Here is a 13018-nt window from a genome sequence, read left to right on the forward strand (position 1 = left end):
TCCAGGGTGCTGGAAAAGAGGCTCCGACTGATTGTCAAACCTCGGATTCAGGAGGAGCAATGCGGACTCCATCCTGGCCGTGAAACAGTGGACCAGCTCTTTACCCTTGCGAGGCTGCTAGAGGGGTCATGGGAGTTTGCCCATCCAGTTCACATGTGCTTTGTGGACTTGGAGAAGGCTTACAACCATGTCCCTCGGGGGGTCTTTTACGGGGTACTTTGGGAGTTTGGGATACCAGGCTCCCTGCTACGAGCCATCCAGTCCCTGTATGACCAAAGTGAGAGCTGTGTCTGAATACTCAGCACAAAGTCAAACATGTTCTCAGTGGGTGTTGATCTCAGCCAAGGTTGTCCCTTGTCGGCGATCCTGTTTGTGATTTTCATGGACAGGATCTCGAGGTGCAGCCGGGGGGAGGAAGGGGTCCGGTTTAGGAACCTCACAAATGCATCTCTGTTATTTCCAGACTATGTGGTTTTGTTGGCTTCATCACACCGTGACTTCCAGCATGCACTGGGGTGGTTTGCATCCGATTGTGAAGCGGTTGGGATGAGAGTCAGCACCGCCAAATCTGAGGCCATGGTTCCCTGCCGTAAACCTGTGGATTGCCCCCTGTGGGTTGGGGGAGAATTACAGCCTCAAGCAAGGGAGTTCAAGTATCTCGGGGTCTTGTTTACAAGTGAGGGGTCCTCCTTAACCATACGTCCAATTTGTACGAACCTTTCTGTGGATTATTGTTGGACCAACCTTATCTATAAAAACCATAAATCAGAAACTGTTTGTCCAATCATTACAAAACTTAACATAATATTTTAAATCATAATCTTGAACTACATGTGTAATATTATTTTAAATAGGTCAAAAGGGAGCGCTGCAACACCTTTTTGATTGTTACGAAAAATGCATTTTTGACATCTCATCCTAAACCGTAGGTCCTATTTGTACCACATTTTCTTTGGATCATTATTGGACAAAGCCATTCTGCTTTGGGGCCGTTTTGCCCCCTGCCTTTGGCACTCTCTCTCTCTCATGACATTTGCCAAACTGATTCCCTTTCCACTTTCAAATCTTGTCTGAAAACCAACCTTTTCAAGCTGACATAAACTGGTCTGATTTAATGCTGACATACACATCGAGACTTGCACTGATGATGACTTCATGATGCTGATTTTGTACCTGGTTTTAGTATACACCTGTATGCTTTTTGTATTACTATTATTATTATTAGATAAGATAAGATAAGATACACCTTTATTGATCCCATAATTGAGAAATTCCAGTGTTACAGCAGTCAAGAGGAAAGAGTCAGATTAAAGATTTCAAATTTAAACTTAAAAACTTAAATAACTAGGCATGCATGTCATTACCGTCTGTCCCGCATCACTCTCTGTCTCTGTCTCTCTTTCTATCTCATTGTGTCATACGGATTACTGTTAATTTATCATGTTGATCTGTTCTGTACGACATCTATTGCATGTCTGTCAGTCCTGGAAGAGGGATCCCTCCTCAGTTGCTCTTCCTGAGGTTTCTACCATTTTTTTCCCTGTTAAAGGGTTTTTTTGGGAGTTTTTCCTTATCCGCTGCGACAGTCCTAAGGACAGAGGGATGTCGTATGCTTTAAAACCCTCTGAGGCAAATTGTGATTTGTGATATTGGGCTTTATAAATAAAAATTGATTGAACTGATTGAAAACAAGACAGCCAGTAATAACAGTGCTGTGCATAGACTATTTGTGAGGCAGTTGCACAAGCAGAAACAAACAGGTCACACCGGTGCACATGTGGGAAGAAAAGTTTTGTGCGCTGGCAAAGTGCACCCTGTTAAGAAGTTTCTATGGGTCTGCTGGCACCAGAAGCACTCTTGAGGCCTAAGTACATACAGTACCTTTGTGCACAGTAATGAGAAGGGAAAACGTCTGTCAAGCTTGCATATGAGGTGTCTCAGGATCTGCACTATAGGTACCTCGCAGCTGCTACTCATCCAAACTTACTTTGTACATTTCATTTATGCAACAGTTAACAACCACGAAAACAATGCAAACTGTGAATGCTTCAGAGGACTTCAAATCAAAACATTTTAAAAAAAATTGAAAAATGCTGTTCTCTGAATAAATACCATAATAAATCAATCAATCTACACTCCAAACTACAAAGTAGGCCTGTGTCCAGCTGAAACAGTCAGGCTAAGTGCATCCTGCTCTGTTCCCCTCCTGATTTTGTTCTACTCTCCTTTCCTCTCCTCTCCTCTTCTCTCTGTCACTCTCCTCTTCTCAATGTTTTCCTCTTCAGCTCATTCTTCACCTTATTTTCTTCTTCTCTTTCTTTTTTAAATTGTCATGTACTAATTCATATAATTATCTTCTAAATAACCTTTAAATATTCCTAAAGAATAGCAGCAGCAGCTCAGTGCCTCTCATCTCCTCCTCTGCATCTTGTGGTCCTCAGCAGTGTGTGGGGGATGCAAACATTATTTTAAAGCTGACTTGTTTTTAAGTGTAATGGTGGGTTGTTGCCTAAGTCAGACTGGCTGTATTCACGTTTTAACAGTGGTTTAATTTTACAACAGCAACCAACAATGCCAAGGCTTGCAAACTCAGAGTGTTTCACAAGTTTAAATGCCTCATCACTGATCCACTCTTATGCACTGTGTTCTTTTGAATGGGTACAGAGTAGGTGTGTAATGGTTCAGAAAAAACATGGTTAGATTACATAAGATACAGTGGTGTCACGGTTCAGTACATTTTTTGATAGAACAAAAAGTAGAAATGCCAAATAAATTTTCTTGATTCTTAAAATGTTAAATGCATGAAAAGTAACATAATTTAGCCTCTTTGCATAAAGCGGGGATTACGGTCTGGCTGAAATGGGCTAGTTAAAGTCTGGGTATAGCAAAATCAGTGATTTCTTTCTTAACACATTATACATGTTAGAAAATACTGTTTTTCAACATTTTCATGGCCTACTATATCAACACTACATTACTACTAACGTTAGAACGCATAGTATTGGTGTCGTTTCTATTGCTAACTTTGTGTCAGTGGTGAGTTTGCTATGTCCCACAAGCTCTCTGAGCTCTGTCAGTCTAATGAATACATGAATAAACATATCTGTTTAATGCCACAGTCACATACACACAAGCTGAACAGCCATCACTAAGAGACTTTCCAGTCTTTCTTGCTGAATCGGCTACCCTGCTCACTGTGGATGTGTCCTTTTGTGCTAATGTTAGCTGATGAACGAGAGACTATAGCCACACAGCGGCTCTCGTGACCTGGTCAAACAGCCTTCTTTAAGGTATATTCTGGTAGGGCTGCACGGTATATGCGGTAGACGGTAGAAATGATATAAATTTGGCCCACGGTAGAGATTTGCGCTCTACCGTCCTATCGTCGATGACGTCATCGCACCTGCCTCAGTGTGAAAATGGCTGCGAGCACAGAGACAGCGGAGCAAGAGGAGCTGGTTCACGTCCGTGATTTAGCGTAGCACGTGCAACATGTGTTGCTGGAGAACTTGTGAGTGAGTGAGTTAATGTCTTATGAACAGCCCCGGACTTCTCAGACTCTTTTAGCGACTTACCGCTCAGAGGGAACTCATTCAGTGTCTCCTCTGGCAGCAGCACAGCGTCTCTCCCTCTCCTCTCTCGCCGTGCGCACACGGGAGTTGGTTTTCGGCAAGAGAGTTTGTCATAAACCTTTGGTAATGTAAACCTATGTGACGCTAGGGGCTCCACAAAAAACTCCATATGTGAATGTGTGATAGTTGTGGTATCATAGCAGCCTGTCACAGGTTACAGCGTGATGATTAGAGGAGAAATGGCAGAGCATAAAGGTCCAGGTGGAAAAAACACAACTCAGTCATTTAGGATTTTGCTAAAAGAAGGAAATTACCTTTTGATATAGATCCCAGGGGACATTTTGCACCATAGAGTACTGGGTTTTAATTTTGAGTTTTGAGATCTGCATTCTGCACAATAAATGCTCTAAAAATACATTATATCTTTGCTTTTGTTGTTGTTGGTTTTTTTTTTTTATCAATTTAGCTTTGCTAAGGGACTACAAAACCCATTCAGAAACACGATATATACCGTTACCGTGAAGGGATTCGATTTATACCATGATATGAATTTTAGGTCATACCGCCCAGCCCTATATTCTGGATATGTAACTCATACAGCTCCATTCTAAATGTCTTGAGTCTAAATCCCTGAACTCTCTCTGGACTACCCAACCTCATCAATCCTCAAGCAGAAATACCTGGATGGTGGGATGCATCACTGGCAGGAATTGTTTAGTTACTTTTCCTTAAACTGGAGAGTGAAGCATAGCATTTGTAATGGTAGTAGAGAGAGGCCTGTGATGATCAACATGACGTGGTATCAGTGGAGAGGCATACTTAGAATTGTTTTGACAAGGTGTGATTGTACCTCACAGGAAACATGCTGTTTGGGGTGGGGAGATGCATACCAGAAATTAGACCACTGGAAATTCTTGTCTAATGGATTGTTACAGGGAAAGTTAGATTTATGTAATTATGTAAATGGCTAAACAGCGCTATTGCCTTAACTCACTGTGCTGGTGTGCATTACAAGTAAAGTGAGCCATTTTTAATGCCACAATGGAACAGTAGCAGCCTGTATAATTCAGATTATGATGAAACATGAATATGCATCACTAGTATGACAGGCTGCTGATCAATTCCTAACATAACAACATGTAGCAACTTCAAGCAGTGAAAAAGTTATCTGTCACATGACAACATGACTTCCTGCCTGACTACATGTAAAAAAAAATCATGTTTTTGTCCAAGTAATTAGATTATTAGATAGTATCACTATGACTGTGTGCTGGAGGAGAGCAGGTTTCACCAAGGTAGGACCTCAGTCACATCATTTCATTACAACTGAGACTTGACTTCAATATAAAACTTGACTTTAGAATTATGGATGAATTTCAGTGATCAAATACTAATAAAACTGTGCTATAAACTGCTTCCACAGCAAGATGTCCTGACAAAATGATGCAGCACAAATGTGCTTGATTGATTCCAAAACATTTACTTCAGCCACAACTCCACTTGAGAAAAACAATGACACCTTGTTCAGTCTTGTTTAAGTAATTATATAAAGGGAAAATTTAACTGCCAAGCAATGGCAATTGTTCGACAGTCAAGTCTGTAAACTTAAGGCCAGCACACAATAACCATGCTGACCCACATGTAAGCCACACACAACACCAACAGACACAAGACCTAAGACAAGATACTTGATAAAGGGAGAAGAGTAACCATAGTGCACATTATTCACAGTATTAGGAAAACAAACACAGCTTACCACAATGTCTTCCAGTATCATACTCTTACTTGTATTTAAATGTTTGTATAACAATAGGTTTCAAAGTCTTGGATCTGTTTTATGGTATTTAACATATTAATGTACGTAAGAAATATATTGCTATCACGCCGATCGGGCCTGGCATGGGTATGGCTGCTGGCTAAAATAAACCTGATCAAACGCCTATCCTGGCTTTGTAGGTGTCGACCTCAACCTACTAATGATGCAGCGCTACAACCTTTACGACAACCTACACTGAATGCATTTAGCTGCATATGTGAGTGAAAAGTAGAGTGTGTGAATGAAAGAACGATTTGGGCCCAGCGCCGCTAGTGACTCTTAAGTTTAGAAATTGGTTGGCAAAATAAACCTCCGTGACTGATGTTAAGCTTCAACATGATTCTGTTTTCCATGTTTGAGAGGGGGGAGGGGGTTATAACATCTCCATCATCAAATGGGGTGTTTCTACAGCTCGAACAGAGTAAGTGGTCTTGTTGCCTCCCCAAATGAAAATACTCTCATAGAGTAACGAGGCCTACCATTACTTCAAAACTACAGACTAGCCTGCGGAATGTAGTTACGAAGTATAGCGCAAACGCAACACCTGCTGTAGCCTAGTGTAACGTGTCAACACTAACAGGCTGTACATCGGAATAAAGTAACACTACACTGCAGTAGGCTATTACAGTAACACAGCTGCAAGCAGGCTAACTTAATTGACTGGAGCTATAAATACTAACCAAGAGACATTGAAACGTAGTATAGGGACAGGAGGAGATTGCTTAGGAGAGACACGGAGGGGAAATGACTAAATAATTAAACGGAGCGGCGGGGTCGATTAGTCCGTGTACAGTAAACTCATCCAGGCCACCTTTCAGCTGCACCCAGTCGCTTTTCATGCATAGTATGTCCCTGAACTGGCAGTGTGGAACGGTAAACGTGCATCGGTTTCTGTTGGTGATGTCAGTGCACCGGCAGAGCGGAAGCATAAACCAGAGCCCGTATCCTATCATAACCACTTACATTAACAAACAACCCCATTCGCCAAGTACTCACTTTGCTCTTGACCTCCACCACGTTGTCGGTGAGTTTTAACGGCGTCCGGTGCTGCTGTCTTGACATTTTGCTCCCCGGTTGGCTGGCTGGCTGAGACACTGCGGATAAAACCATCCACCGGAGTTATGGTTGTTGTTTCCCTCTCTGTCCTCGGTAAACGAAAAAAAAGAACGAGCCAGGTCTCGCTCCTGTGTTTGTGTCTCGTGCCGACCTATGTCACAGCGCGCTGTTATCGTTTGCTGCGACACTGACAGAAAAAAACAGGGCTCGCGACAGGTGGAGTCCGGTAAATCCAGTGCTATGTGAATTGCCAGTTTAACCCGTCCTCCTTCCCAACCTGACTACACTGGACAGCAGGGAGGGCGGGCCATGACGCTGGCTGGAGTAATAACACCACAACATTAGACTACTACTGCTGTAGGATATTAATACGCATGATACTGACGATGCTACTATAACCAGCATACTACCCCTCTGTTGGACTGCTGTTTCCATTTCTTACTTAAGGATCTCAGAGGTCCTTACCCCTAAAGGTGTAGGGTTTTATGCAGGATCAAAAAAATAAGGGGCGTAAATATAGGCAGTGCGCCCGTGTGTGTGTGTGTATGTGTGTGTGTGTGTGTGTGTGTGTGTGTTCAAAAGATTCTTACAATTCATCCAAAAAGCATAATACATGTAGCCTACACACAATTAGGTACATAGATAAAAAAAAACACAGCAAGATCTAAGAGTACAAGAGTTACAAGAATGATAGGTGAATTTAACCTTATCCCTTTATCTAGATGACTGAGACAATGTTTGTAAAGACAGATAGACTGCAGGTCCTACTTCTATCCCTCTACACTGTTAAATAGTAAGGGGGAGTGATAGGGAAGTGACAAGGGGCCTTGTGGCTCATCTCTCCCTGTGGATCCAAATTACCTGTGGAGGGAGATATAAGTTAATAATTATATCATAGAAAAGGAGTCAAATCCTGTCTTTCATTAAGTCCATCACTGATCGTCAATCATTGAACAAACTAAGCAAGAATCCCTTAAAATAAAGACAGAGTTACAAGAACTGAAAACAATGTCAAAGAACAATATGGACATTATGAATTTCATCATGATGGAAACTGAACTGAAACAAGAAGTGGCAGGCTTTGAAGATGAACTTAAAGCCTATTAAATAAAGAAATATGAACAAGATGCAAAGGATTACAGAGGAGGATCAGTTTACAACTGGACACCCATTTGGAAACCTGTGCACAGCAGAGCCAGAGGCCAAGATGTAGATGCGCACCTGGAGACACCAGGAGCATGTACATCCAGGACAACGCTGGGAGCTTCTCCTGAAAAGGAAAAGGAACTGTCCACAAAGAAAAAAACATAAGGGGACAGAGGAGACCCCAATCCCACCAGAGGGATGGTGACACGGAGCCGGCACACTCGGTAATTAACATCTCTGATTATACACTGACCCCCCTCAATCAAAAGTCTTGAGTCGCGGACTATCCATTGTCCCTATTAAAAAAGTAAATGCATTCAAATTGGAAGTTGAATCCTATAAATTTTTCAGACAGCTTTTTTTTCACAATGAGTTGGATGTAGCAATCCGGGGAGCAATTGAATCCTTGAGCAAATTTAAGAAAAATTTAATTTCATGCCTCCTGGCAAATGCAGCAACCCCACACTTGCTACATTTAGTAAAGTAGTGGAAAAAGATATTGAAGAGGTTGTTGAATGTAACAAACTGTGAGATAATCCTAAAATTGTGATTAAACCCACTGATAAAGGAGGGGCTGTGGTAATACAAAACACAAAGGACCAATGGTGGCAAGGTCAGGGTACCGTCAGGCAGTTAGTTTTTTGGTTTGCTGTTAAATATATATCTGTCTTCCCATAAACCATGAATAAATATGCATAGTTAGGAGCAAATGGTGACCCCATCCTTGTTGCTTGAGATTGCAGGTAACACTTATTGTCAAACATGAAGTAATTAGATTTTAGAGTGATCTTAGTAAGTGACACAAGCAATTCCACTGGAACCGTATCTTTCCTGGGTTCAAGATAAAAATTCATAGCTTCTAATCCATCCACCTTGTGGAAAATTAGGATACAAACTCTCCACATCAAAAGATACCAAAAAAGAGTTGTCAGGCATAATGATGTCCGTCACCAGTTTTAAAAAATATCTAGTGTCTGCCACATATGATGGTAATGTCTTTGCAATGTCTTTAATTAAATGGTCCACAAATTGGCTTAAAGGCTCTGACAGTGAGTTGTTACTTGCCAGGTCAGGGTACCGTCAGGCAGTTCGTTTTTTTGTTTTAAACCAGAAACGAAAAAACGGAAATACCATGGTTTTCCTGTTTTTTCCTTTTTGGTTTAAAACGAAAAAATGAAAAAACGGAGCCGTTTTTCCGTTTTTGTTGTCAGAATCAAAAAACAAAAAACGACAAAACCAAATTCAAATAACAGCCCGATTTTGTTTTTTTGCAGATTCATTTTTTAATTTATTGTTTTGGACAAAAAGTAGAACTGCAGTGACATCAGAGGCGGAAGTAACTTCAAAATAAAAGACAGGAAGATAAGCTTGCCTAAAACTTATAAATATCCTATAAAACTTTCCCATGTAGGCTAGCTTTTATTTCCACTTACACCTGATGTTTTGCGCATTTTGAAAAGCTGCCTGCCATTGCTGTGAGGAACTTTTTATTCATAAAAATAGAAATAAAATGTTATGATCGCAAATTTGTCGTTCAACCATAACGTTGCTGTTCAGAGGGAAATCGTCATGCATATTGTTCCCATGAAGGACGTATAGGGATTCCCTCAAAGATTGTGTTTTAATATTCATTCGCCGAATTGTTTGCAATAAAGTAATCGAGGATACACAAGAAAAAAAAACTCCTGTTTTGTCCTGGCTGGAATTAAAAATGAAACGGTAAGGAGACTCTTGCTGTGCTCAGCGTTGCCGGGGACGTGCCCGCCGGGAGGTTTGGACCGGTGATTCTCAGGAGCAGCACATACTGCGCGGTGGCCCCATCTTTATCCTGCCCGAGCCGTGATGACTAGGGATGTGAATCTTTCAGTACATAAGGGTGTTTAATTTCTACTCCAGTCTGCTGTGCACGAAGAGAGACAGTGTGAGTGTGGAAAATTATGGCATGAAAGCAGACTAAAGTATGTACAAAATTATGTCATTTTTATATTTGAAAAAGTCAACTGATTGCAATAATCAAACATACAAAGGCAAACTTAAGACAAAAGGTAACATTTATTCATGCTTAACTTGCACAAATGATAACTGAATTCTCAGTGACTTCAAGAATAATAGATTCAAGTTATCAAAAAATAAATTAAAAGTGCTGCTTAGGGTTGGGCATTGAGAATCGAATTGAACCTGTTCTAACATTTCAGTTTCATTAGAATCATTAAGAAGTTTGTAAACAATTTTGATCCATGCTTCGTCTTTGGTTTGCAGTCTGTCGACCGCCAGTAAAACAAGGAAGAAACAGCCACCGAAAAAACCAACAAAGAAGCCGCCGAAAAACAACTCACCTCATTTAGACAATGCAAACATTTTGAACTCACCTCTTAAAAGAATCAGAACAGGAATCATTAAAATTCAAACGATGCCCGATCCTAGTGCTTTTTTTTTTTTTTTTTTTTTAAATCGATTCTTTGGATTAATGAACCGATTTGGAATCGTCAAAGAAAAGAATCGCGATTTTCATGTGAATCGATTTTTTTATTTTATTTTTATTTTTTTAAAAAGCACTAGGTTCAGGCATTGTTTGAATTTTAACGATTCGTGTTCTGATTCTTTTAAGAGGTGGGTTCAAAAATTGTCTAAATCAGGTGAGTTGTTTTTCGGCGGCTTCGTCCTTGTTTTACTGGTGGTTGACGGACTGCAAACCAAAGACGAAGCGGTCCAGTCTGGAGGGCCTCAATGCAAAGGGCAGCGATGAGGAAACTGCACCTCATTGGGAGGGAGGGCCTCAATGCAAAGGGCAGCGATGAGGAAACTGCACCTCATTGGGAGGTTGACATAAAAAGTTTAAATTAAAATAGGAAAGGTTATTAGAACGTAACATAGCAGCTCCTTCACTTGCCTTCATATGAACATTAAAGGTTCCTCATCACATTCAAATGTTCAATAGTAGCTAAGGTGTTTGTATTCATGTATTTATTAGTTTATTTTTGAGGGACATTGCAAGAAACACGAACAGGTTAAAATAATATGAATCAGATGTGTTGCATACAGTTAGGGCTGCCACTAACTTATATATTTGTTGCATACAGTTAGGGCTGCCACTAACTTATATATTTAAAAAAAAATAATGGATTAATCATTGATTATTTTATTCGATTAATCAGATTTTGAAAAAAGGCACAGGATGCATTTTTGTATGACATTTCTATTGTCATAGTAGGTGATAAAACATTTTAAATACATGTAATTAAAATGCTGCCCATCTCTGCCAACAATGCATAGGCCTATGTGATACAACAATATAAAAGAATACAAGTAAATATATGCTGCCTATAATTTGAATTGTCCGTATCAATAACCTGAAGAATTGCAGGTCTGTATAATCCAACAGAAACTAAGAGAAAACCAGGCTTTCATTAGACTCACAAGTCAGTCTTTAGACGCTTTGCTTAACTAAAGACTGATGACTTTCTCCCTGATTTTGTGTTTAGATGGGCGGATACAATTTCAGAGTTTAAAAAAACTCCCTATGTTGCAGAACCAATAGTAAATCTGCAGGGCGGTCCTTCGGTGGCTCGCTGAACTCTTGTGCTTGTAAACATAGTCCAACTAGAAACACGTGTAGCGGTACAAAATGGCTCAGCCGTGCTTGCATAAAACGCCGTCAGAGTTAGTGGATGTTTGTCGCGTTTGCGGCGACACATTCTCGCCAACTAAAAGAAACAAACATAATCTTTTACAAGACCATGACTCATCCGTCCGGCCGGACTATAGAGGGAAACGCCTTGTTGTTTACAAATACTTCCGGGTAGAAAACCAGCAGAGCTTTTAGCTATATATATAGCCTATATATCACATTTTTCACATCACTGTAGCACCGTTTGGACTAATCCGATGTTTGTAAAGTCTATAAACACAATGATTGAACAAACATTACAATTTCTGTGTGCACGTTTAGCTGGGTTAACCGTTAGCTGTTAGCCCTGCTAGCCATTAGCAGTGTCTGTAATAGGTAATAACTCATTAAACGGTCCGTGAAAAAAATTTATTTTCCAGCGGATATCTTAGTTACAACATGATTGAGCTAGCAAAGCAGTTTTGTGTTGCTATGTGTGGTATTTATTCAGTTTTGGGAAATCACGATGTCTAGAAAGCATCAGTGGCTGCAGCTGACAGGGACAGCTAACACTAGCAGCAAAGCTAACATCTGTACGTCATCTGTTAAAAGCCTCCCGTTGTCGGATACGACATGAAACTACTCCAGTTAGCTCAATCATGTTGTAACTAAGACATCCGCTGGAAAAAATATTTTCTTCACGGATGAGCACACGTTTGATAAAACGGAGTTAAATCTCTCGGCATCCATTTTCAAGCTCTCTGTGTGTTTGTTTCCTTGCGGACGAGAAAAGGAGGAGCGCACATTTCCGAGAAGGCGTGTCCTTTTCAAAAATGCAAGAGGCGTTGCTATGTTGCCGGCCGTTTTCGCCGGTGTGTTAAACACACATTTTAGAAAGGAGTGTCCCCAGACTATCAGAAGGCGGAGATCTGTGATTGTCTGGTGGCGAGACTAGGCTTTCATTGACAGCAAATTAATCCATAGGCCTACTGCCATCTGCTGGTAAAAAGGACAAACATCAGCTTGACACTTCACTGACACAACAATGCATTATGGAGAAAACCCGTGTTAACAGTAACAATCAATCAATCAATTTTATTTATAAAGCCCAATATCACAAATCACAATTTGCCTCACAGGGCTTTACAGCATACGACATCCCTCTGTCCTTATGACCCTCGCGGCACACACAATAATTTATTATATCCTCGATTACTTTATTGCAAACAATTCGGCGAATGAATATTAAAACACAATCTTTGAGGGAATTCCTATACGTCCTTCATGGGAACAATATGCATGACGATTTCCCTTAGTCTCTGAACAGCAACGTTATGGTTGATCAACAAGTTTTACTGTAGCCATAAAATTTGCGATCATAACATTTTATTTCTATTTTTATGAATAAAAAGTTCCTCACAGCAATGGCAGGCAGCTTTTCAAAATGCGCAAAACATCAGATGTAAGTAGAAATAAAAGATACATGGGAAAGTTTTATAGGATATTTATAAGTTTTATAGGCAATCTTATCTTCCTGTCTTTTATTTTGAAGTTACTTCCGCCTCTGATGTCACCGCTGTTCTACTTTTTGTCCAAAACAATAAATGAAAAAATGCATCTGCAAAAAAACAAAATCGGGCTGTTATTTGAATTTGGTTTTGTCGTTTTTTTGATTCTGACAACAAAAACGGAAAAACGGCTCAGTTTTTTCATTTTTTCGTTTTAAACCAAAAAGGAAAAAAACGGGAAAACCATGGTATTTCCGTTTTTTCGTTTTTGGTTTAAAACAAAAAAACGAACTGCCTGAAGGGTCCGTGTATA

General features: G+C 40.3%; 1 protein-coding gene across 1 annotated transcript in view; it reads right to left on the minus strand.

Annotated features, from left to right (window-relative positions):
- The window catches only part of pard6a (par-6 family cell polarity regulator alpha), a 204554-nt gene extending 197841 nt beyond the window's left edge, over positions 1-6713 (minus strand). Inside the window, exon 1 of the mRNA XM_050072269.1 lies at positions 6385-6713. Within this exon, the coding sequence (XP_049928226.1) occupies positions 6385-6498 (114 nt within the window). The 5' untranslated portion in view covers positions 6499-6713. The remainder of the gene's footprint in view (positions 1-6384) is intronic.
- Positions 6714-13018: the final 6305 nt, after the last annotated feature.

The sequence above is a fragment of the Epinephelus moara genome, chromosome 20 (assembly GCF_006386435.1).
Source record: "Epinephelus moara isolate mb chromosome 20, YSFRI_EMoa_1.0, whole genome shotgun sequence".
In the NCBI taxonomy this organism is placed as follows: Eukaryota; Metazoa; Chordata; class Actinopteri; order Perciformes; family Serranidae; genus Epinephelus; species Epinephelus moara.